The sequence below is a fragment of the Epinephelus lanceolatus genome, chromosome 16 (genome assembly GCF_041903045.1).
Source record: "Epinephelus lanceolatus isolate andai-2023 chromosome 16, ASM4190304v1, whole genome shotgun sequence".
In the NCBI taxonomy this organism is placed as follows: domain Eukaryota; kingdom Metazoa; phylum Chordata; class Actinopteri; order Perciformes; family Serranidae; genus Epinephelus; species Epinephelus lanceolatus.
The window spans coordinates 37,216,630-37,237,898 of NC_135749.1; the positions used below are offsets into that span (position 1 = coordinate 37,216,630).

The following is a 21,269-nucleotide window of genomic DNA, read 5'->3' on the forward strand; positions in this document are numbered from 1 at the left end:
ACCCCCATTGAAAAGTACGATTTTAATCAATATCTCACTGAACACAAGCACAATTTGGAGTGGAGCAGTGGAGCTTGGCAGGATTTTGATAAGTATATCATTCCTTTTGATTAATGTCTCCAAGAGTTTTTATCATACAGCATAAAAAAAATACTGACAGAAATCACATAATTTACACTTTCCAATGTGTCCACTGCCGAATAATGAGATTTTTTAGAATAACTTGAGTCAAATAAAACATAAAAGTTTTTAAATTCATCATATACAGCAGAGGTGGAGCGCAAAGTGTCAGCTCCCCCCACTATTTACTATTCGGGGAATCGTGGTGAGATGGTGGTCAGGTTATTGTAGCAGAGTGTGTGGTGACACACACATTAAAAATATGGACCACTTTGGAATCACAGTGTGATTCTGTGTGTGAGTCTGTGTATATAATGTTATTGATAATTTAGAAAAAAAATTTCAGCTGCTGTCTTTACTTCATTACTCCACTTACTCTTCAGTATGATCCAAAAATATATTCTCCCTAAAAGTCACGTTGACTCTGAAAATATTGCTTACATTTGTTTAAAATTGCACGACAACATAAGAGAGTGCCACAATTATCACAGTACCCTGAAACACCCTCAGTCTGCTAAGGGTTAATGACGTACACCTGAGGACACTCGTTAGCCTGTTCCAGTGTGTGTTCACTGAACGCTAAGAAGTACTCTTGCCTTGCCTCTGGAGGATCCTTCCTTGGAGGGACTCATCCTACCAAGGAAGGATCCTTGACTTTGAGAAACACCCAGGCTGAAAAAAACGGAACTCATGTGGTACAACTAGGTAGCACTGATCAAACAGGATTCTGTTACTGAGTTGCATATTTCTCACCTCAAATGTTTTCAGAAACAAGTTTGACCTTTTGACTGTAATCTGACATCGCTTGTTTATTTGCTAGCAGCTATTGTTTCACACAGACCAATCCACATTACATCACCCACCAGCGGGAGCGGGGTGCATTCTGGTAGTTGCATACGCAGAGATGTCTTTGAGTAATTGTAATTCCTGTGTGGCGCCTCGATTAGGACTTCCTCTGAGGGTTTGAACGGGTCGCGTTTGGTTTCACATGCAGATGAGCTGTTGCGAAGCCTCAAGGCCATTCAGTCTGCAGCTGCAGGTCAGACAGACACGCTGCTCTGTCCCTCTCAATTGGGTCAATTGGGTCTCAGTGCCAGTCATTACACATACACTCACACACACAGACACACACACAGACACACACACACACACACTCAGGCCCAGCATGAGAAGTCCACAGTCGGGTCAATCAACTGAATTGACCAGGAACTAATTGAGTGACTGACCCTGCAGGAACAAAACTAGTCTGCTGACACCAGGGTGGAAACAGTAACCTATTTTAATGTTGAAAAAGAGTTCACTAGTGTTTCCATTTTAACAAATTGACTTGATTTATTAATTTTAACGAACACTCATCATAAATATTTGCAGTATAATGCAACACTAGTTGATTTGAATGAAACTGGAGTTGTTTGATCTCTATTTAAGCATTTTAGATTTAGATTTTAATTAATCTGATCCATCTTTGTGTTTTAAACAGTTTATTTTAATGTTGTATTTAGTTCTTTTTCCTTTACGGTTGTCCTGGTGTGTTAACTGTGAAACATGTTGTAGCTGTTAAATTTAAAAGTGATACACATGGTCATTATTAGAAGTTTTATTATTAGGTTTATTCTTAAAGGGAAATTTCGGTTTATTTCAACCTGTCTCCTATCGTCCTAAATTTGTTTCAAGTGACTAGTGACATAAAAATAATAGTTAGCATGTTAGCCGTTAGCCTAGATACAGCTGGGGCGCATAGTAGCGTCAGACCTGTTAAAACGTAAGTGAACAGGCATACCTTCAAGTGCAAAGTTAGTCCACTAAACAAGCTTTTTTTCCACAAAGACCGCCTCATATTGTTAGGATAAATGTCAGAGAACATATAGAAAACGACATGTAAACGTGTTGTCTTACCTTACCGGTGTGCTGCCATGTTTGTTTACCATTTAGCTCTGCTTTCCAAAGCGCGGCTGAAATATCGCGAGAACAAGCAGCAACAGCTGCAAGGCAGAACCGGACAGTAGCCTGAAAAGTTGGAAAGAGTATCACACAGTTTATTCTCCTATCAATAATACTATGTACTAAGTTGCCAGTGTTACAGTCTTTGTCTAACATCACATCAAATCCAGCTGTAAAGTGTGCCATTAACAGTTTTTATCAGTTCATACGCTACTTCAAACTTACTGACCCTTCACTTGCTGCACCAGTGGCAAAGAACATAATGTTTATTCTGTCTACAATAGATGTAGCATTTGACCAGGGGCCATTGCTCTGAGACAACAAGGGAGGCTGAACTTCCCCTAAAATTTCATAGAAAAAAAATGTGCACTATTGAATTTATATTAAAATAAGAATTTACATTGCATTAAACGTGCGCAAGGATGTGTTTAAGATCATGATTATGATGTTCAAACGTCAGCTGTTTATCACAGTGACCTCCCTGTCATACATTCTCATGTCAGCACGGTGGATGCAGAGCCTCCAAGCATGCTGAGCAGGTTTTTTTCATGTAGCAAAGCGAGACAGTCATTGGATAAACGCGACAAAATCGTCACTTCCAGGGAGGCTCACCTTCCCTGGGACCTAATGGAGCGGTAGGCAAGAGAGGACGCTCGGTGTATGCATGACGATTGGAGGAATTGTCTAAAAGGCTGAACCCCTTTGTGACTGAAAGTGCTTGAAATACACACCAGCACTGTCGCATTTCGTGCTCAGTCCCATGTGGATATTTGTGAGTGGAGTCTTCTGACAGAGTGCTGTCCAGAGGTCCTTATTTCCATAAGTGATATAGCTCATTTTCACCGTTTGTACAGTACACACACAACACACTGCACACTGCAAATAAAGACATAAACGTTGTGTTATTGAGTTTGTACCTTGTTTAGTGTCGTTAGTTAGTTCATTTGTTTGTTGAATCACAAAGCTGTAATTGTGTTGTGTGTGTGCAGTTGGTATGACAGGGTCACAGACCCTGTTTCAGTGTTTCACTAATATTTGAGAATGTTCAGAGAATGTTGCTATAGATAGCGCTGTTTGTTACCTGGGCCAGTGTTAAGGTGCTCCTCCTTTCGGGGAAACTTATTTTGAGAGAAAATCAGTTCTGGTGGTGTAGACACAGTTCAGGTGTTTAAACAACCTCCATAGTTGTCCTACCCAAACCAGTGTGTCCCTGAGGTCCCCTACCTCACATCGCCCAAGCCGTGAGTTGCACATGTGTGTGTGTGTGTGTGTGTGTGTGCGCTGCTGATGTTACATGATGTCAATAATGCAGCACGCCAGGAATTTGACCGGTGTTTTAAAACAGCATATTTTAGACTGACCGTCAGGTTGCAGGTCATGGCCGATCACGTGAAAACCGGCCCGATTCTGAGCACTGCCGATTAATCGCTGCAGGTCTAGTTTGAAGAACAAAGAACATGAGGTCTCTTACCATTTCAGATGGCAAGAGGTGAAGCCTTCACATGTCCAGTTTTGATTTTAAGAAATGACAAATCATCTGTGGTCCTGTGAATCCCATCACCTGTCACATCACAGACCAAACAACCAACTAAGAAGTTAGCTACAGTTAGCTAGCGGCAAACTGGTACCATGGTGGACAACTTAACAGCTCTGTAAGAGAAGACACAGCATGAACCGTCTGTCCAAAAATCCATAGCTCTGGATGTAGATTTCGCCATGTTGTTACCAGCTTCTTCTTCTGTTACACATTTAATGCTATTGGACTTACAGGTCAAAGCCTGGGGCGGAAATTGTGGAGCATGTGCAGATCTCCTAGGCCAGTTTGGATCTAATTGACTTGCCACAACGGCCACAGATACAATTCTAACCTGTGGCCCTTTGTTCCCTTTTTCCCTCTCCCTCTCATTCTTAACACTGTCCTATCAAATACAGGTTAAATAGCCGCAATCTTGAATAATCTTGAATACATGTATGAACAACGACTAAGACACATTGTAATTTGACCAGATATCTTTTGCAGTATAAACGCTAATGCGTCTCAATGTGTACCCAACAGGGACTATGTCATCAGTGCAGCATGCTAACGTTCAATAACTTGACCATTTTACAAATAGGTTGGAGGAAGTGTTGTGTAACCATCCATTGTTTTGCCCCATGAAAGGAGACATGTTGAATTCTGCTTACAGCGGTATCTCAAGCTGTATGGACACAACCGTTATTGAGAGTGTGGATGTAATAACTGTGTGCCGGGGCCTTGCATTTTCTAGTGTAAGTGATGTAGGCATTAACAAAATCTTAATACAAGTGGTCAGCTGGAGACGCATGATAGACCAAACCCAAAATCAAACATATCCCATGTATTTTGATAGGCTGCGATCATGTGACCAATGCATTTGACGGCAGTAACAAGAAAACAGTCCTAAGTGCTTGTAAGGAGGCCGATTGGGGTGGTGGATGGGTCACAAACAAAATGGACTTTCATCCAGGACTTTCCCCTGGAGTTGTGTGTTCAGACCCATGAGTCTTTTTAAGATACATCCTCACTATGTTTCTGTTTCTAATCCTAACTTTACTTGTCTAAACCTTACTTAACCTCTGTAACATTAATTATGTAACTGAACATCAAGAACATAACATCATTCGTGGGACGCACATTCATAGGATAGCATACAAACTGTTGTGCATACATTTTTCATAGGATGTCATACGAATCATTCTATGAGAGTACGTTAGATAGTCACAGGTATGAACAGCAATGTGTCCCCGGCTGTCACCTGTGTAAACAGGCTCTATGTTGCTTCTGGCAGCAGCTGGATTGTTCATTATTTCAGGGACTAAAAAAATCATGTAACATCATGACAAAATGTGGAAAACATGTCTTTCTCATTATGTCTTTGTCTTAGAGGGAGTAGTGTTGATATTGATTTTTATAATTGAAATTTCCAGTCTTCTTGGGTGGAGACACTGTTTTTAACATAGATTTAAAAGCCTCCATACAGAGAACACAAACTTTATATAAATGTAGCCACATTCAGTCTCATCAAAAACAAAGACAAATATTTCAACATCTTTGTCCTTTACATTTGCTCTTTGGTTTGATGTTGTACTGAAACAATCATGATTTAACCTAATAAAAAACAAATACTGTAAATGTGTTGTTGTTTGAGTCTCTCATCCCCTTTTGTGCCACATTTCAACAGAAAGCTGCAGCTTCATGTTTTCGTGACAGACTTGTCCAGGCAGTGTCTTGGCAGAGGGAGGAATACCATCATGTTGAATCAGATCAGATTACCCTTACACTTAAATCAGCAATTACTGTTGAAATGATCATCTTCCCTTTGTTCTACTTTTCATCTCAGAATCTCAGCTCAGTTTTAAGTCTCTAAACTTGGGGCCGCCCCTGACATGTAATATCTTTTAAATATAATTTATGTGGGCTAAAACTAATCTGGAGTTCCATCCAGGCTCTTTCAAATCTAAACAAAGCATTAACATAATAAAGTACTGTCTTGGTTTTCATATTCTGCTTAATGCTTTAAGGTCTACTGCAATACAAATATGCAGTTTGGTATAGGGTCTAGCTACCATGATATCTTGCTATTTACTTAATATTATTCTGCACAGATTTATACATTGGGGAAACAAAACAACCAATCCACAAGCGCACAGCACAGGAGAGTCAGCTCCACAGATCAAGACTCAGCTGTCCACTTACATCTACAGGAGAAGGGACACTCCTTTGAGGACAGCAATGTGCACATCTTGGCCAGGGAAGAAAGATGGTTTGAAAGAGGAGTAAATGAAGCCATTCACGTCAAGCTGGAATGACCATTGTTCCTATGTATTTGTATAAATGTTCATAATCAATAGTTCAGTTTATGACCCGATGTTAAGTGATAAATGAACCACACTTAAAGCTATAGTTGGTAATGTTGGAGAGCTAGCAAGATTTGAAAGTGGCACCTCCTCTAAGCTCCACCACCCTCCTCCCCCTCCCGTCAGTGCTCCGTCCAAAGCCACGCCCCCACAAACTTGAACGTGCATCCTGCAGTACACCACCAGAGCAGCTAATGTTAGCATTGGGCTAATACGAGCTACAAAAGTAGCTAAGTTGGCTAACGTTACATATTCCATGAAAATAACAAATCCCCCCGAAGCAAAACAAATAATTACCTGTCTAACAGAAAGACAGCAACCTCTGCATCACTTTTCAGGCCCTTCAGCTCCCTCAGTTGTCTCCACCATTCAAAAGCTGCACCGATGTTGGTTGACTCTGGTTTGTCCTCTTGCTTTATCCAAAGCCTTTTTCATCGCAGCCTTTTCTGCCTCTGACTTTCTTTTCTTAGCCTGTTTAGTGGGTGAGCCGTTACAAGTAGTGCTGGAAGTGGTACTTTTGGCTGCATTTTCTCTGCATTGTCTCTGCACATTGGAGTGTGCTGAATATTTCCGGCAACAGCGACACATGATGAGTGCAAGCAGGGAAGAGGGAGGGACAGAGGGGCGTGGGCAGGACGAGACATGAAGGCATCTGATTGGTTCTTTCCACTCACACCGAGAGGCAGGGATTGGTCAGAGTTTTTACAGGCCTGCAGCGACCACAGAGGTCGGATTTTCTTTTCATTCCTTTTTCTGAACACATTATGTACTGACTACTCTCAGGATGGAAGGACCATTTCACCCAGTATAACAAAAGTGTTTCTGAACAGGATTACCAACTATAGCTTTAAATAGAGTCTTTCTAGTCATCCGACCACTCAAATCATTTTTTACACTACGAGATACAATCACCCATTCACGCGCACAATTATACACAGGTGGCCGAGGCTACCATACAAGATGCCACCTGCTACTCAGTGTTTTTAACACACACCAATGGAACAGCCATCAGGAGCAATTTGGGGTTCATTATCTTGCTCAAGGATATTTCGACATGCAGACTCGATCAAATGGCTGATCTTCTGATTATGATGACAGCTGCCCTGGTGTAGAGCCCTGCCCGGGACAGTTTTCTTCATCCCGCTCCTGCCTGCTCCCGCTGAATTTCTGACCATTACCGCCCGCAACCACAACGTGTGTGTTACACTCCCGCCCGCACCCGCAATGTGTATGTCCACTCCCGCCCGCTCCCGCAAAACTCTGAGAATTTATGCCCGCACAATAATAGAGATGCATTGATTTTGTGTCTTCTCCCGTCCCGCAGGAGAAAATACGTCATTTTATAAGTTATTAATAAAGAGATTCATAAGGTTGTTTGTTTCGTTTCCCTGGCCTGCATGTCTGTTGACGCACTGGTCAGGAATAGCGCTCCTATTTTGTTGTTTTCATTTAGTTTTTAGTGAAATTAAGGCTGTTTCATATTCTATTCTCCTCCTCTGTATTTTATTTATTTTTCTACCTTTATATAATCACACAGTGACTGAGGTTAAGATCTTTTTTCTAAGAGAGACCTGAATAAGAAACATTAATGAGATAAAGATAAAGCCTATGCTCAATAACACTGACATCATCACACCTCTATATAATTAACAAATAGCAATGAGAGTAGGCTGTGAGTGGCTCAAATAACACTAATAAATAACATAAAATAAACAAAGTTAACGAATGAAACGAATGAATTTAACAAATGAATCACTTGGCCATAATATTGCTGTGGAGGAAGAGAATGTTGCTGACCGACTGCAGTCCCAATCCCGTGAGTCTCTCTTCCAAGATGCGCCCACAGACACTAAAGGCCCGCTCTGAAGGCGCACTGGATGCGGGGATACTGAAGATGAAACGCGCCAGCTTTGAGAGCACTGGGAAGTAGAGGGCTCAGTGCGCCTTCAGACCTTGTTTGAGCTTCTTTTCCACATCATTTGTTAACTCCATCCTGTCGCTATAGGCTACATCCCAATCCTGCAGTGTTTTTTTTAGCTGCCTGTTCCTGCCCGCAGCAAAGTTCAAACTGCCCGCTCCCACAAGATGTGGGTTGGATCCCGCAGGACCCGGCGGGATCCAATCCCAATGCAGCCCTCTACCCTGGTGCACATCCTTGAGACTTTGGGCCCTATTTAGATGGTCTAAAGCGGACAGCGGAGGGTGCATAATCCATGTCGCAAGTGTCATTGCTATTTAGATGCAGGTGCAGTTGTCATTTTCACGCCCTGCGCCCTCGTCATCTAACTAGCAAATGAACTTGCGCTTCTCTGGGTGTATTGGTCTAAAAATGAGGAGTGGTCAGGCGCAGTCATGGCGCGTTGCTAGTTAGATGACGTAAAAAGCAAATGCGCCAGTGACCAACAAAAACCTGGTCTAAAGTCAACAGCGCAGTATTTCGCTGTTAAACAAGTTAGTAATATGCGTCTCTAGGCGGGTGCACAACGCGCGTGCACTCTGCTCAGACACTCACGGAGCAGCCACACATATGCAAAAGATAACAAATAAAAATATGATTACAATGTGAAAGGTTATTATTGTGCACATTAAAATATTTATCAGAAACACATCTTAATGGTCAGTCATTAATCAGAATGATCTAATCGCAGTAATAATGATCATCATAATTTGTAATAATGACAAATGAAATTGTGAAATTATCTGACCAATCAATCATTTTTTTGATTGAAAACCAAAGCCCACACTGCATTTATTTTAACATGTTATACTAGGCTACATTATATTATATTATTATATTGTTATCTGAGTGTAGAGAGGACACACATGAAAATAAGAGGCAGAACACAGCTCTAGGAAACATGTGAAAACAATTAACAAACGTGGGTGGGGGAGAAAATGCTGAACAGGTCCTAGCTGCAGGATCAGCACCTTGGGGAGCTCCGCGGCAGTCCTGACAGCTGTGCTCTGTTATATGATGAAAACAGGTTTGAATAATCCACAGATATTTAGTAAGATCTTTCTTGTATTAGTGATCCCACGCCTGCTTAACCCGGGGAGCTTGGGTGCCTGTCTGCTGTCCCGTAGATCTGGTTCTGACGGGAACTTGCAAAAATTGCGGCAACTTGTAAAAACTGTGGTTTGATGAAAAAGAGAAAAAAAAGTGATTCCCCCAACACCCTGTTCTCATTAGGCCACTACCTTAATGTAAAGAGTCATTTCTAATTACTTCCTATGATAAGCAAGCATACTACATCACAGAAAGTGCAGGGAATATTTAAGTTCTCATCTTGTTTTATTTCTAAACGCATGGCTCAAACTTACGAAACATTGCTCAGTGAAACAAATTCTGTAGCTTTACAAAAAGAATATGCTACAACTTCTGTAAATGAATAAATAAAATATAAAAAAATAAAATGTGTGCTTCCTGTTTTACAGAGGTAGCTATACAGACATCTTCTCTAGTTGCTTCCAATGCACAAAGTCCATCTCCTCCCCCTCCTCCATCTCCTCCCCCTCCACCATCTCCTCCCTCTCAAATGCTCCACTGCGGACTCGTTGGTTGTGGTAAAGGAAGACCAAGGCTTTGAGGTTTTGGTTGGTAGTTGATCTCCTTCAGTTAGACAACACCAGTTTGTAGATGCTGTTGCTGCGTTCAGCATCAGCTGAGTTTGAGACAGCATCTTTGTACCTTTTGGCCAAGGAACTCAGCACAGGAAGTCTCTCCTGTAGGCCATCCCAAAACGCATCCAAATTCACCACGCCGGATGGTGCAGCTCTGAGTGCTGCTGGACCAAGAGTCTTGAATTAAGAGTCAAATTCATCACTTGGTACTTCAGTGAAACCTGGAATGGCCTTGTAGCTTGCTACGGAGTCATCTAGGAATGCGATGTGGCGAGGGTCAAACACCCTGACCTCCTGGAGAAACTCAATGGCCGGCTCCCCATGTGACATGTACTTGGTGAGCTTTTCTTCAGCGTTTTCATATCCCTGACAAACTGTGGAGAGGATCTGTGTCTTCGTGGTGTGTGGTAGGTCAAACCCTTCAAAGTATTCGGCACATGCCTCATACTGCAGCTCTTTGTTGGCAGCAAAGACCACCTGCAGATCCTCCAGATCCTCCAAGATCTTTGTGGTCACAGGACGTCTGCTCTGGAAGATATCGAGAAGACTTAGGAAGTGTTTGCACTTGTCAGCCATGATGTTGACCTGGACATTCAGGGACTGAGCTAGGTCTGGGACTTGAAGCATCTCGTGGAGTCTCTCCACAGACTGTGGAGCACTTCTGCCACACACCTATAAATAAAAAACACAAATAGAAAGAAAGGAATTAGGTCAAACATACAATATTTATGTTCAATGCAATTACATTTTTTACTTTGATCTTACTAAACTATTCATGTTTGTATGTGCAAAGGGGGTTAACTGATGAAGAAAGGGAAGTGTTAATTGTACTGAGGAATTGTTACATGAAGGAAGTTTTTACCTCGATTTCCATCTCTATGAACTCCTTCTACAGTCCAAAGTGCTGTGCGTGGTACTGCACTGCAGAGAACCAGGAGTTCCAGCGTGTTGCACAGGGGTTTGGAGGCATGACTGCCTTTTTTCTTGGCAGCTTGTTTGCCATGAAGCAGAGATATCTTCTCTTGCGTGATCCAGCATTGAAGAACATCTGGGAGAAACTCAGCATGAAGCTGTCCAACTAAACAAAAGGTTTGCGGAAGGCATTGCCGATGAGATTCATTATGTGTGCCATGCATGTGATGTGTAGTGAGTTGGGGAACAACGACTGCAGAGCTGCTGTGAATACCTTCTTCGTGTAGGCTGCATTATCAGTGTCGAACACAATCACATCCTTGTTGTTAATGCTGTATTCTTGTAGGCACTTTACAACAGCCACGGATACGGTGGAATGATTGCACTGCTCAAGGAAAACGGTATCTGCAAGGTAGGCCAAGATCCTCCCAGAATGATCCTTCTCAAGTGGTGCAAGGAGGATGTTCAGCACACATCTCCCCTCGACATCTGGAGTCTCATCGAATATCACAGCAAGAGGTATTCCTGCAAGAAGTGTCTTCAGCTCCCCTTTTTCCCTCTCATATACTGCTCCCAAGTACATCTCTTGAAGCTGGTGAAACCCTGGAATGTCACCGCCATTGATGACTTTCTCATTCAGAAATTTCCTCAGTGCAGGGTGGTCACTATTAGACAGTGGGATGTTGATGGCAGTGCAGGTGGCAACCCAGGTTTCACAAATCTACAAACAGAAAAATACTTTTGTATCACTGGGCTGTATTATACACACACACACACACACACACACACAAAGTCCAGTGTAACCTACAGCAAACTGCAGTATAAAACTGAATGACAGTAAGCCTTTCACAGAACAGTAGTGTTTCTGCAAATAAAACATAATTCTTTCATGGCAAAATCAATCATCTTGCATGGGAAATTACACTACTGTTATGTTATCTAACCCTAACGTTAACTTACATCCACACACACACAACATACTTGGAAGTCTCATTCACACTCACACACACCTCTCTCTGTTTCGTTCTGTATTCAATTTAACTATCAACCTTTTCATAATTTTACAAGCTTTAATCTTGTAGGCCACTGACCTTGATTCTTTCAGCCCTAGCAACTGTTTTGGAAGCTGACGCCTCGGTGTAGGTGAGCTGCTTCTTGGCTGCTTCCGCTGCTACTTTAACCATCATCGAATGTTTGGCGGTGGCAAAGTGGTTGTCCAGCGTCGACTTCCGCTTGTGGTCCAACACGCAGTTGCACGGAGTGCAAAATAATTTGCCCCCACTGTCATGCAACACACTGGGAAACTGCTTTGCGCGGTCTTTTGCGCTTATTTTTGTTGGTAAATGAGACTGATTTGCGGGCTTCATCATGGCTTCTCCGCGCGGTTCGCAGCTTTTCGATGACGTTCACGTCGCATAATTACGTCACTTCATAACGTTCCCAAGGCAACAGGGGGAAAATGGCTGCTCTTGTGTGAAAGTAAACGCAACATTTTTCAACTTTCTGCTAAGATATATGTGACTTATTTGCAACGAAAATGCGGGCATTATGAAATCATGCAAGCCCCGCATATTTTGCGCATTTTGTGCGGAAATTGGCGATTTATGTGGCGAAAGTGCGGCGTCTTTGAAAAAATGCATCCCCCGCATAAATATGCGGACTTTGGCTGATTATACGTTGAATTATGCGATCGCATAATCGCGTTTTTCTGGAGGGACTGTCTATTAAGACATGTTTAATGTGTGTTTTGGGTGTGTTTTGAATCAACTGAACTTTACAGCGCTTCTCAGAAATCTCCGCAGCTGACTCGTGTTTTGGAAGTGTAACTGCAGAGTGACACAGACACACCACCACATAAGTAAAAATGCTCCAAACGGTGTAGGCGACGTGCGTAGGCTACAACCATAAATCCCCTTTAAGTTTAGCTCTATAGCAAATGTGGCTTTCCCACAGCCTGTCACCTTCTTCATCTCATTCCACACCTCTTTTGTGTTGTTCTGTCCCATCTTGGCCTCAATCTTCTCTTTAATGTCTTTAGTGTCCTTATTGATCCATGGCTTGTTGTTTGAAAAGCAGCAAACCTTTTTTGTTGGGACAATGTTGTCCTCGCAGAATTTTATGTAGTCTGTTGTAGTAACATAAAATCAGCTATTTTAAATAATACCAGCCTTTAAAAGCAGATTGAAGCTCAGCAGTGCATCTGTTAGGTAATCGTTTCGTCTGCAGTGTTTTGCACATCACCCTGCTAGCTGATTGGAGTTCAGCTTTGGACACATACATAAGTATCACACCTTGTTTCTCAAAGGAGCGAAGCAGAGAGGAGGAGACGAGGTGAGAAGAGAGGAGGTAACACCTCGTCTGTAAGTGAGAGGAGAGGAGGAAGAGGGAGGAGAAGGATGAAGAACAGAGAGGAGGGTCGACAGTGTTAGGAATGGGAAATGTGTGAAGAGAGAGGAGTGGGAATGGTGGGGATAGATGGTGTGAAGTAGTAGCAGAGTAAAGGGGAAGAACAAAATAAAACAGGATGTAGTGAGAGTCTCTCTCCATGGGATATTTAAAAATAGCGGGTTTGTACATTTAGGCCCTGTTTAGACGACAGCGGTTTCTCTAAAAACGGAAAAGTCTATCCTTTGCGTTTTAAAAAACTTCTGCATTTATATGACGAAGTTATTGAAACGATCCCCGTTCACACAGAGCCGCAAAATCCACTGGAAACGCTGTAGTATGCACGCCATGCCAATGGGTGGCAGTGTAAATTTGCAAAGCAACACCACGGCATGACGCCATGCGCCTGTGTTGAAGCGCCTTCCTCTACAACACGGTGGTTACAAACCAAAACACAGAAGACACAATGGCGAAAGCACGCACAGATAACTTTGTCTGGATGGATGACGAGGTGGAGTTGCTACAGGAACAGATCTACACTTCACTTCAAACCAACAGGGTGAGCAGCACAAACAGAGCTCGGCATTGTTGTTGTGATGATCGGCATGCCAAGTGACTGGAACCGTAATGCGCATGTGCGAAAAGTCTCCGTTTTCAGAGGAACTGCATATTGCACGTTTACATGACAACGGAGACGCTGCCGTTTCCAAAAAGTTGCACTCTGGAACCCGTTTTCAAAACGTTGCGTTTTCAGGCACCCAAAACGCCACTGTTGTGTAAACGATCGGCCAAAACGCAACTAAAGTTTACCGTTTTCAGTTGAAATCGTTGTCGTATAAACGGGGCCTTAGTCCTTCTGAAGCAAGCTCAGGGGTTTAGTGTTGCCGTAGCCCAATGCTTTTTTAAGTGAAGATTAGAATATATGCATATTCACATATCCCAGCCGAAATTAATATATGTAAACACTTGAAGATCCACTCATCACTAAAAGTGTATGTCATAAAAAAAACTTAAGTAGCTAATGGGCACAGTTGTCATATGAAATATTTAAGGTGTGTTGATTAATTCATGTTGTCACCTCATGCATTGAGTAACATTACAAGTTAATGTTCCATCTTTAAAGTTGTCGGCAGTCGGCCTAGTGAATTAAGTTATTTTATTTCAGACTCCAGCTGCTGCAAGAGGCAGCAAAACATCCTTTCATTTTATAGTTACAGTTTACTAATAAAACTCTCCACAGTATGAATAGTAGTTAGATGAGCCTCAAAACCAGCCACAACTTAGCAGGGTGACCTTCCGCTATCAACCAGGCTGCAGTGTTCACAGCTCCACCTTTTAGTACCAGATCTGTGTGCTAGGTACCCCAACAGAAGGGATACCAAAAATGGTCATGGAACGGTTCCACTGGTACCATCCACAACTTTTCGCAGTGGAAACGGGAAAAAAAGCATACCGAACTGAACTCTACTGTACCGTACTGCTCGGTGGAAACGGGGCTTTAGTTAACGATCAATAGCTCATGGTCTAAAGTGCATTTAGGACCTGTCCAACTCCACTTTGCTAGTTTTACAGCACGTAACCTGAGCGCAAAGTAAGACACAATGGCCAAAGAGCTGTATTTCGTCCCTTAATTAATCATAGGTGTGTTTTGGGCGTAACATGAGTTCAACCAATCAGTGTCATCCACCATTCCCTTTAAAAGCCAGGCGCATCTACTGCACTGCTGTTTACCCAGTACATTTGGCTAATTGGAACTGAGTTCTGGACCAATTGGAGTTTCTGAAGACACTTGAGAACGAGACCAAAGAGTACAGAACTGCAATAATCAACACAAGATGTACCTAAAGAATGAACAAGGATAGCAGCGCTCTGAGGTGTAAGTGATGGGCAATTAATGTTTTTGTAGATGAAAGTATGCAAACCATTGAGGGGAGCATACGTATGAAACCATGGGTGTGGGGTTCTCCTCCACAAAATGTTGAGCATCAAACACTAATTTTACAGCATTCTGGTGAGTTTTTTATGCATGCATTGTTGCCCGTTCTGGATCAATTTACTGTGGGCATGTCTTTAATTCCTTCAAAATATAAGTCCTCTGCTGGTTTCATGTTTGGAAGTACACATATTCAAAATATTTAGGGGTACATACCCTCTGTGTCCCTCCCAAAATCCACGCCCATGCTACCTGCAACCCATCAGCTTGCCCCTGTGTGTGTAACAAGGCATTGTAAACCTGCCTCTGTTGGCACATCTTACCATCTGAATAATAGCAAGAAAATACTGTGCCATTCTGACTTCTGATAGGTTTTTGTTGGTCTATGGATCAATCACTTTTTGTTGCCTAAAAATAGCAACATGACAACAGTGCACCTGACCACACTTCCTTTAAGACCTTCATGCCCATGGGCGCACAGATGGGTGCATGTACATTTGCCTTTTACACTATGTGGGCGTTTGCTGTGAAAATGACAACTGCGTCGGTCAGGAACTAGCACTAGCAGTTGTGCTGTGCGTCAGGTGTTAAGTGGGGTCTGTTACAGCTTGAAGCATCATCGCATTGCTGAGACAGCAGACCAGGAACAGATCCAGGGGCCTGGAGAATAATGGGTCAAAAAACTCAGTAGAGCCCTGTGCTGGACTGTTTTCCTAATCCCACTCCTGCCTGCTCCTGCTGGATTTCAGACCATTACCCCCCCACTCCCGTAGTGTGGGAGTTTATTCCAGCACATTCCCGCAGAGTGTGTGTCAGCTCTTGCCTCCACCCGCTAAACATTCACACTTATCGCACAATAGATTATCAGTAGATTGTTTCTCCTCCCATCCCACAGGGAAGACATGGTATTTTACTGTGGTATAAAGAGCATATGCATACCTGTTGGTTATAAGTAGGTCTATCACGTTAATTAATCCTGGAACCCATCCATCCATTTTCAACTGCTTATCTGGGGTTCGTTCGTGGGGGCAGCAAGCCAAGCAAAGAACCCCAGACGTCCCTCTCCCCAGCAACACTTTCCAGCACCTCCTGGGGAACCCCAAGGTGTTCCCAGGCCAGATAAGATATAATATAATCCCTCCAGCATTTTCTGGGTCTACCCAGGGCCTCCTACCAATGGGATGTTCCCGGAACACCTCTAATGGGAGGTGCCCAGGAGGATCCTGATCAGATGCCCAAACCACTGCATCGGGCCCCATTGAACGCAAAGGAGCAGCGACTCTACTCCAAGCTCTCCTTGGATTTCTGAGCTCCTAACCCTATCTCTAAGGATAGGACCAACACAACACCAAATGTAAAATACATGATCTACATGCTCTTCTGATAGAGCTGGGCAGGATGCTAGAGCAGCAACATGGAAATAAAATCTCACCACAGTGATGTCTGGAATAAGCAAACAGATCCTGGTGTTTGACTTTAGTATTTGTACCTGAAATATTTTCAGACACTGGTCACACAAACTTTTGTTTTGTCTGAGTCCTTGATCAACAATCCTGGCCTCATTTATAGTAATGTTATATCACTATTGAAGTTTGGCCTTTTTGCGCCGTGAGGAAGAGTAACTCTGAGATTCTGTAGCTTTTTTAAGGCTCTCAGGAGTCTGAAGAGAGGAGAGGAAAGAAAAGCAGAGATTTGGTTAGAGGGAAACGTGTGAGAGAGAGAGAGAGAGAGGAAGAGGAGGACATTTGGAGAGAGGGAAGAGCATAGGAGAGAAAGAGGTGTCAGTGGTGCAATGCAGTGCTCACTACCCCACCCCAGACACACACACTCACATGTATACTACACTTATGGGGACCCTTCATTGATGTAATGCACTCTACAGCCCTAAAAGTTTAACTCCTGAAAGAGTAAGCATCTATAAGTTATCCGTAAAATAAGATGTGTTGTCAGATATTAATAAGAGAAAGTATAACTTGCTAAATCCCGTATTTTTCTTTAAAACTGTGTTTTTGTATGAAGTTGAAAGGTTGTTATTGCAGGTCTTCACTAACACAAACATTAGCATGTGTGAGTGTTGGCGCTGGCGTTGGATCTCCAGGCTGACAGGCTGAGGTCTGGTGAACTTTCCCCCAGGAGGGAGTGTTCTGTCTGAGGGGGAGAGAGGACGACCATCTGGCCCCTTTGGGTGCCTGTGGAGCTTCTGCTTCAATCAGCTGTCAAACAGGCTCATCTCCACCCTGCTGGAGTGTCCTTGAGCAAGAGACACACTCAGAATCCATATCAGCAGCAGGGCTGCAGGTCTGGAGATCAACTCAGAGGAGCTCTGCACTTCAACAGAAAGTTAGCAAACCTTCTTGTAGCACGTTGTTTCTCCTGTGTCCTCTTATTTTCCTGCAGCCAAAGTCTCAGATGGTCATCAGTCTGCCAAGTTACACTTCAGACAACCAAAACATTTCTATTCAAATCTGTCATCAAAATAATCTCCTCAACAACTAAAAAAAAAAGGCTTGTTTACAGTATTTTCTGTTGAGTCCACCTGATTAATGGCTATTTAAACCGATAATTATAATTATTAGCTAATATAGTACAGCACTTGTGAAGCTGTGGTTGGCAGGGATGTGGAAAAGGCATAAAAATGACAGAATGTGAAAATACACTTTCCTCCTGCAGCCCTTACCTGTCTGTCCTAAGCCCCTCCGCACCATATGACCACAGGCTTATGCACATGCTTCATACAGTAACCTAGTGTTTCCCTTCCATCCATCCATCCATTTTTGTAACCACTTGTCCTCTTGAGGGTCGTAGGGGGGCTGGTGCCTATCCAGGCTGACATCGGGCAAGAGGCGGGGTACACCCTGGACAGGTCGCCAGACTATCGCAGGGCTGACACATATGCGGTGTCTCAAATTGCGTACTCTGTACTTACACTTAATATTTTGAGTGCATAAGTGCGTTCACACTGAGAAGTATGGAAAAATGCACTGCACTATGAGTACCCGGATGGTGCACTCAAAACGGTCAAAAAGTTGAGTGTGGAACTATGGACACTTCTCACCCTCAGTGGTTGCCATCTTGGCTACATAGCGGAAGGGGAGGGACCACTTTTCAAACTGGAAATAGCGACCGAGGATTGTGCGACCAAGAACGTCGCTGCATTGTACAAATACATGAGTTTTTTGCACTAAGCACCACTATACTGTTGTCGGGTATAAGCCAGCAGTATGTTTATTGGGTTAATTTAGCAGTCTGTAATGATTTGGTACCGCAAACCGTGTGTGGTTTGAGACAACACTACCCTGTCGAAATTTGCGCACCACGCCAATGAGTACATAGTGCACATAGTATACTACATAGAAGTATACTAACGGAAGTATGTGATTTGAAACACACCAACAGAGACAGACAACCATTCACACTCACATTTACACCTGCGGGCAATTTAGAGAGAAATTAGAGTTAACCTATCCCCAACCTGCATGTCTTTGGACTGTGGGAGGAAGCCGGAGTACCCGGAGAAAACCCCACACAGAAGAGCTCCCTCTTAGGATTGAACCAGGTATCCTGTTGCTGTGAGGCAACAGTGCTAACCATTACACCACTGTGCCACCCCCAGTGTTTCCTGTACATTCATTTTTTTAATCTTGTTTCATCGTAGAGCTCTGTTTATCAGACCACAAATGAGAAAATAATTAGCTACTTGCCTCCCCACGATCCCTCTGCCTTGCTCCCCGCTGTGGTGGACTGCTCTCCCAGCGGGCAGCAGCCCTGGAGACAGAGTTTCAGTCAGTGGCTGAAGCAGCTGTAATATGCCAGTACAATTCCCCCATCATCGGGTATCCAGCATCAGTGCAGGGTCTAGCCTGTGTACCGGCAGCACCAGAAAGTTTGTCTTGTCTGGTCTGTCTCCAGAGCTGCTGCCTGCTCTCCTCCCAGTGATGTGGTCTGTTGTGGCGGAGAGTAAGGTGGGGGGACACACTATGATTCACACTTGAAGCTGCAAAACTCGAATGGGTCTGGACATGGAGTGTAAATTTCCTCTATTACTGAGGGGCGGTATCAACGGCTGTCACTCAAAGTGCCCCTTCATGCAATTGGAAAGACGGAAAACCAATCAGAGTTAACGAAACGTGTGATGCACAACGCCACTGTAAACAGAGCAGCAAGCAAGTACAGCGTGCAGCAGAGATGAGCTGTGATGATGTATGGGAAAGAGTGTTGCCATCTTTGTGGATTTCCTCCTCCTCACTGTGGACTCCGAGTTGCATGGCTGTGATTCCCAGCTTGGTCGTTTCCCTGACCTGCTCCCAAATCAACTAGCGGAGAAACAACAATAGCCGCTGGGTTTTCACTGAGTCCCATCTTTTTCCCGATCAACGGAGCCAGTTGGTAAATTAAACTTTTACCAAACCCGTAGGAAGGACGGCAAACACATTCTTTTTTTCAATAAAAGCTTTCAGTGCAGCCATTTGCTCTGCTTTTAAAGAAAATGTACATTCCAGTTCGTTCAATACGTTTACCATCGCAGTTTCAAAATCAGTAGCCATGTTGGTTGTTTACAAAATGCATTCACTCCACTCCTTGTCCCTCCTATTCTGATGACGTGCCCGCCCAAAAGTAATAAATGGTTGTGATTGGCCCGGTAAGCTTTAACCGATGCCAGAATGCGCCTTTATGATTGCATGGCCAGACTGATCTGCAGAGCAAAATCGAATATGAGCTCGCATGATCAGGATGGTTTCACCAGGCTAGTGATCTGCAGCCACAGTTTGACACATTTGACTGACAGATTGTGTCTCTTTGTTTGTTTTCAGGAGGGACCAGAGACATCGGCTCAGCCCTCACCAGGATGTGCATGAGGCACCGCAGTATCGAGGCCAAGCTCCGCCAGTTCTCCATGTGAGCAGATCTGTGTGTGTGTGTTTGTGTGTGTTGAACAGGTGTAGCATCTCCTCCCATCTCTCTATGGCAACCTGCTCCTCCTCTCCCTCCTGCTTCAGCTTTCCATCCTCTGTCTCTCCCTGTTCAGTCTCTGACGCTCATGCTGCATGTTCTCTGAGTCCTTCAGCATCATCTGTCTTTCCTAGAGCCTAAAACCACTCCATCCTCCTCCTCTGCCTCTTCTTCATCTTCCTTTCTCTGCATGAGTCCATTAACTCTCCCAATATGGAGGAGAGAGTTTGTCAGACTGGAATGAGAAGATGAGAACTCCAGCTGAGTCAGTAAACAGAGATATAGTACCTCTGGATGCTAGTTATATGATGCATTTTCACATGCAAACATCCATCCATCTCTCACCACAGAGCACAGTCAATGTGCTGCTTTTCTCTCTTTCATATCATTGCAAACTAAATATATAGCTTCAGGTTTTGGACTGCTGATTGGACAAAACAAGACCTCAGGCTCTGGGAAACTGATGGGAATGTTTCCATTTTCTGACATTCTGTAAATCCAACAATTAATCGAGAAAACATTCGACAGATTAATTGATAATGAACCTGCAAAAATTAATTTAAGTATGGTTAGAGCATTTAAAGAAATAATCTGATTATTTTCAGGAGGATTTTAAATGTAACTAAAAAAGTGCACTCAGCATCACAGCCACTCTTGGCAATTCTTGTACTTCTAGAAGACGTGCCACAGCGCATTTCAGAAGATACCATTTAGTTGTGGGAATTAATGTATTTTATATAACTTAAACACAGCCACAGATTTTGACAAAGTGCGTTCCCTAGCCCCTTACCCTCACCTAAAACCAATTCTAACCTGAACACCAAGTCTTAACCCTCAAAAAGGCCTTTGAATAGCCAGCAAAAATGTCCTCACTTTCCAAAAAGTCCTCACTGTGTTGCTTATAAACACGTTGTCACTATGTAGCAAGAACAAGCACACACACACACACACACACACATACACAGTGTAGTGTGTTCTGATTGCATAGTTTAAATAAATAAGGCAGCAGCTCATCTAAAGTTACCAAATGAAGATAAATAAAGTGACTCTTATTCTGAAATGTCGTGCAACGATGTGTTCAGGGTCCTGAAATTCTGCTACACCTGCGCCACATAAGATCTCATGATCCAATCAGAAAGACAATCTGCAGATTGTTACTTGGCTTTAAACTGCAGCACAACAAAGTAGGAAATAAGAACAATAAACACAAAACAGACGAAAAAATAAACCTTTAAACTACATAGTCTGCTTACTTACTGATTGTAGAAGCACAATTATCAACCAAAAATGACCAAATCAATAAAATCAGCAAGTCTACAAAATGATGCAGGCAAAATGCTCTGTTTCTGAAACGGCCACTGTGGTATGACGCCGGGCAGCTGATGAAACAAAACAGGGTTGCGGCCGGACTGTGGCGCAGATGCACCTGGTGTAAATGTTCCTCCCAGCTCCATAACAGTACACATGGCAGTGAAGCTGGCAAATTAAAAGTTAAGCCAAAAAAATGTCATCCCATATTGTGCCTAACCCT

The 21,269-nt window shown here is 43.2% G+C and overlaps 1 protein-coding gene across 6 annotated transcripts in view; it reads left to right on the forward strand.

Annotated features, from left to right (window-relative positions):
- The window catches only part of LOC117263843 (protein MTSS 1-like), a 125,341-nt gene that overhangs the window by 73,346 nt on the left and 30,726 nt on the right, over positions 1-21,269 (forward strand). For all 6 annotated transcript variants that reach the window (XM_078176057.1, XM_033637510.2, XM_033637512.2 and 3 more), the window contains exon 4: positions 19,600-19,684. In XM_078176057.1, coding sequence (XP_078032183.1) covers positions 19,600-19,684 — 85 coding nt within the window. The remainder of the gene's footprint in view (positions 1-19,599; positions 19,685-21,269) is intronic.